Source organism: Eurypyga helias, unplaced genomic scaffold (genome assembly GCF_000690775.1).
Source record: "Eurypyga helias isolate BGI_N326 unplaced genomic scaffold, ASM69077v1 scaffold46362, whole genome shotgun sequence".
Classification (NCBI taxonomy): Eukaryota; Metazoa; Chordata; class Aves; order Eurypygiformes; family Eurypygidae; genus Eurypyga; species Eurypyga helias.
The window spans coordinates 3,074-7,275 of NW_010236201.1; the positions used below are offsets into that span (position 1 = coordinate 3,074).

The following is a 4,202-nucleotide window of genomic DNA, read 5'->3' on the forward strand; positions in this document are numbered from 1 at the left end:
CTGTTCAGTGCCTGCTTTTTGGCATATATGTCCATGGTGAAGAGGGTTATCCACTGCGTGTCTGTCTTCTGCCTCTGCAGTAGCTTACCCGAGTTCACCTGCTTTCTGTTGGTGTTGCCACCCTTGCTCTGGCAGGTCGGGAGGAGTGCAGGGTTCAGGACCTGCCTCGGTCACGTCACCGGGAGGGGTTATCTCATCTCCATTGAAGCATTAGCCCTTGTCTTTCAGTCCTGCAGGGAAGAGCTGGAGAGGGAACAAGCATCACTTGCAAGAGTTGAACGAGATCCAGATGAGGCCACACAGAGGCTGCTGATGGCCCAGGAAGAGATCCAGAGGTTGACAGAAGAGCTGGGCGCACAAAGAAAGGAGCAGAGAAAACAAGGTAAGCACTTCTTGTGGCCACTCCCAATTACTGGCCTGCTCTTAGCCCAGCCCTGGTTAGGGTAAGCTTTGGACATCTCCCCCAGGGAGCTGGAGGCAGGCTTTCCTGCGTCATCTCTGCTCATAATGTGGAAAAATCAGGGTCAGATCTTAGCCTGGTACTTAGGAGGTCTGAATGCAGTTGGTAACAGTCCCCAGTCAATTAATTCTGAGTGGGAAAAGCCAAGAGACAAGGTTATCTGATCCATGATTACAGCAGCAGTGCCTTAACTAACTCCTTCCTGTCTCATACAGGGAGAAATGCATGCCCTAGGAGGGGGTGGAAAGGGAATGATGACTTGGTCCAGAGTATCTAAAACACCGTGTACGCAGAGTTAGCATGGCTGGATCGCTCACCTTGAGGTTCTTCAGACATTATATTTGGGTTGCTGTCTCATTATGGGTTGTTAGCAAGCGCTCATAATCGGAGCTTATCAGCTGTCTTGAGGCGAGTGGTTGGGTTCTTACCGCTCCTAGTATTTGCTTAACCTCCTGATTGAAATAACTCTTGTTGACCAGCCCTTAAGTATTAGTATTTTTAAAACAATGACTATAGAAATAAACAGTTTTCCAGAGGAAAATCAAACTACTTGATAAAGCTGCTATCGGAGCACCTAAAGACTGGTGCTTCACCGTTGCCTCCTACAGGAGATTTCTTGAGCAAAACACTGGTTTCTTGATGTTTTTTCTCTGGGATTTGGGACTGCTTACGTTGTCCCAAAATCCAGGATGCAGAATTTCAGTGGAGAAGAGCAAAATGCGATAACATGTTCCTGCCCCCATGTGTCTTTGCAGAGACTGACTCACCTGAGGAGGCTGGTGCCACCTAGGTAGGGTTTATGTGTGATGCTGACCTCGCGACTCACGCACAACGCTCAGCCCTAGCGAAACCTAGCCAGCCTCCAAACCCATCGTTTGCAGCCTTTTAATCAAGGGCAGGGAAATGTGCACTCTGCGGGCATCTGCTTTGTGTATCGATTGATACACGTGTCCCTGGGGATGGAGTGAGCGTTGTGTTGCAGCCTCCAGACCGTACTGCTTCTCCGGATCACGGACGGGCTGCTGTGTGTGACTCTTCTCAGTGGATCGTGGCCTGCGTGGGGAAATCTGTGTTTTATAATATTCTTAAGTATCAAATGAATGTAAGGCTTTCCAAACTGTGAGTAAGAGTTTAATGCTTGTTGTGTCTGTGTGGTTTATTATGTATTAGTGTGCAAAGTTAGTGCGGTAACATCTTCGTGGGTTTCCTGATGATGTATATCTGCATGCCTTCCCTTCCCGATGAGCTTCAGAGCGAACTGCTCTGAAAATAAACTGGTATTGCAGTACAGTATGAAATCTCTGATCTTTAGTAAAACTCCACCTAAGCAGTATATTTTGGGTCAGTAATAACTTGCTGCTTGCTTGCATTGAAGAGAAGGTACAAGATCGCTCCTGGCCAGTTTGTAACCCAGCTATTGGGTCTTTGGTGATTAGAGATTTCAAAACGTGTGCCTAGCTGTCTGTTGCTTTAACTTATTTTTTCTTTAGCTTTGTATTTAACTCTGTTATTTCAACTCTGTATTTGACAAAGTGCATTACAAACGCTGCAGAGTTCAGTGTTCAGATGTGTACAAATGGACTGCCACAGCAAAACGGTCTCTTTATCCTTGTAGAATTGGCCTCGTGGTCAGCCCTGCAAGCACCCAAGAGCCAGGAAGAAGGGGTGAACGAATGGGGAGGGTGCGGTAAGTCATGCTATTTACAAGCAGAAAGTTCCAGAATTTTATCTGGGCTTTCTGTAGTGGTAAATGGGCTTTTCAGCAAAATGACCACTTTGGTAGAAGGTGTTCCTTGCCTTTTATTCTAAATTACAAAACTGAGAATCCAGTGTCAAAATCCTTGTTTGAAACAGGGGTTTGGGGTTGTATGGTGTGGTTTCCCTCCTGTTTCCCCTCCGAGATTGGGACCAAGAAAGAAGATACGTTGTTATTTTTAAATAAAAATTGAATTTAACCTGAAATTTCCTGTGCCCGGCATTAAGCTGAAAAGGGAAAAATCTTTGTTCACCTTTTCCCTCAGGAAAACTGTCTTCTCACTGTTCGTTATTTAGGATACCTGTGTATACTGGGACATGTTTCCGTCAATGTGCTCTCAATACAATATCTTTTCCTGTTTCTTGCACTGGAAATACTAGGTGGGCTGCATTAATTGGTGTGGTGGTTGTGTATGGATATTGATTCAGCCTTGAAGGGTTGGTATGCAGCCAGAACTTTCACTGTCCTGGGCATTTCATAAATACTAATGCTAGCACAACGCCAACACATTAACTGTAATTGTGCTTCTGCTTGTAGCAAATCAGGAGTTTCATGATGAAAATAAGAAATATGGCTGTTTGGGTTTTTCAAAGCTTACCCTAGTTGTTTGTGAAACCTAAATATCTAGGCATTTTCCATGTTCTAGAGGTAAAGTGAATCCCTGGAATAACTGTGGAGAGACTGCTGTGCTCCTATAATAAACATAGCACTGCTATTGGGTCTGGACCTCCAGAAACATAAACTCCACCATGTGAGTAAGAGACGGTGTCCCCGTGGGGAGCTCCCCTCTGTGCTGTTGCACGTGTACACCTTGCATAAGGACACTGCAATTTCAGAAATCTTAGTCATGCGACAGCCCCTCTCTGAGACTGGTAGAGGTCGAGGTCCAAACCAGAGCCGGTGACCCATTTTTTCTGGTCTGTACAGACAAGGCTGAGCTACAGAAAGCCATGGAGCACAACAGCAGGCTGGACAAGGAAATCCTGGCGCTGCAGGCCCGGGTCCAAACGCTCGACTCGGAAAGAAAAGCGTTCCTTGATCTGGTGAGTACCTGTCTCCTGCTGCTGGATTTCCTGCTGTGCCGTGGCACCGCTGAGCCCCGGCGTAGCCGACAACGATATTCAGCCCTGCTCCTTAACCTGCCCTGCCTCTCTGTTTCCACTCAACTTTCTATAGCGAGTCACTCCAGAGCTGCAGTTCTGATGTTTTAATGGCTTGTGGAGTAATAAACTCTGGGAAATGGTCAGAATAAATAACCAAGGAGTGTTTTAAAGCAGCTGCTGTTACTGCAGCCCTGAAAAAAATTGGCTCATGTAGCATCCTTCAGTGCAGGAAGAATTTGATCCTTCACTGAACACAGAGGGGGCTATACGTGCTCAAACTGAGCAGTGAAATGCTTAGTATTACATTAGTGTTAGTTAAACACGATGTAATAAATTTAGGATTCTCTAAATGAAATAAACTTCATCATCAAGATAGTTCCTTACTGAGATTGTCAATAGTGGATGAATATCACAGTCTGTTTCCCATTAAAATGTGCCATTTGGCACAAATTCTGTTTCTGTTCTTAACTCTCGTACTCTCTGTATCAGTCCTCCGACAGCCTATAATTACTTATGCCACCCCAGCACAGGTAGATCAGCAGTTCTCTTGCTCATTTAAAAATGAGCATTTTTAAATTAATACAAATATCTCTGAGAATACCATGCCCATCTCTTTAAAATACCATCGAAGACTTACTTTCTTGAATATTATTCACATTTGAGGATTAAAAATGTTTAGTATATAGTTCTGTTCCTTGTTTAAAAAAGTTGCTGGTTCTTTCTTAGCACAGGATCTAAGCATACGTGTAATCCCTAAACCTTGTATTTACAGTCTGATTTTGGGTCTACAGAAAATATTACTTTGGGTCATTGCTTCTTTCTGTCACTACGTATGCATACACACGTGTATATATCTATTTTTTAAAATATAAAAAATTTAAAA

The 4,202-nt window shown here is 44.2% G+C and overlaps 1 protein-coding gene across 1 annotated transcript in view; it reads left to right on the forward strand.

Moving 5' to 3' along the window:
• LOC104506152 (coiled-coil domain-containing protein 30-like) overlaps positions 1-4,202 on the forward strand; it is a gene marked incomplete at both ends in the record, with an annotated part of 16,365 nt that overhangs the window by 735 nt on the left and 11,428 nt on the right. The window contains 3 exon segments of the mRNA XM_010147003.1: positions 136-382; positions 2,076-2,147; positions 3,144-3,259. Of these exon segments, the coding sequence (XP_010145305.1) occupies positions 136-382; positions 2,076-2,147; positions 3,144-3,259 (435 nt within the window).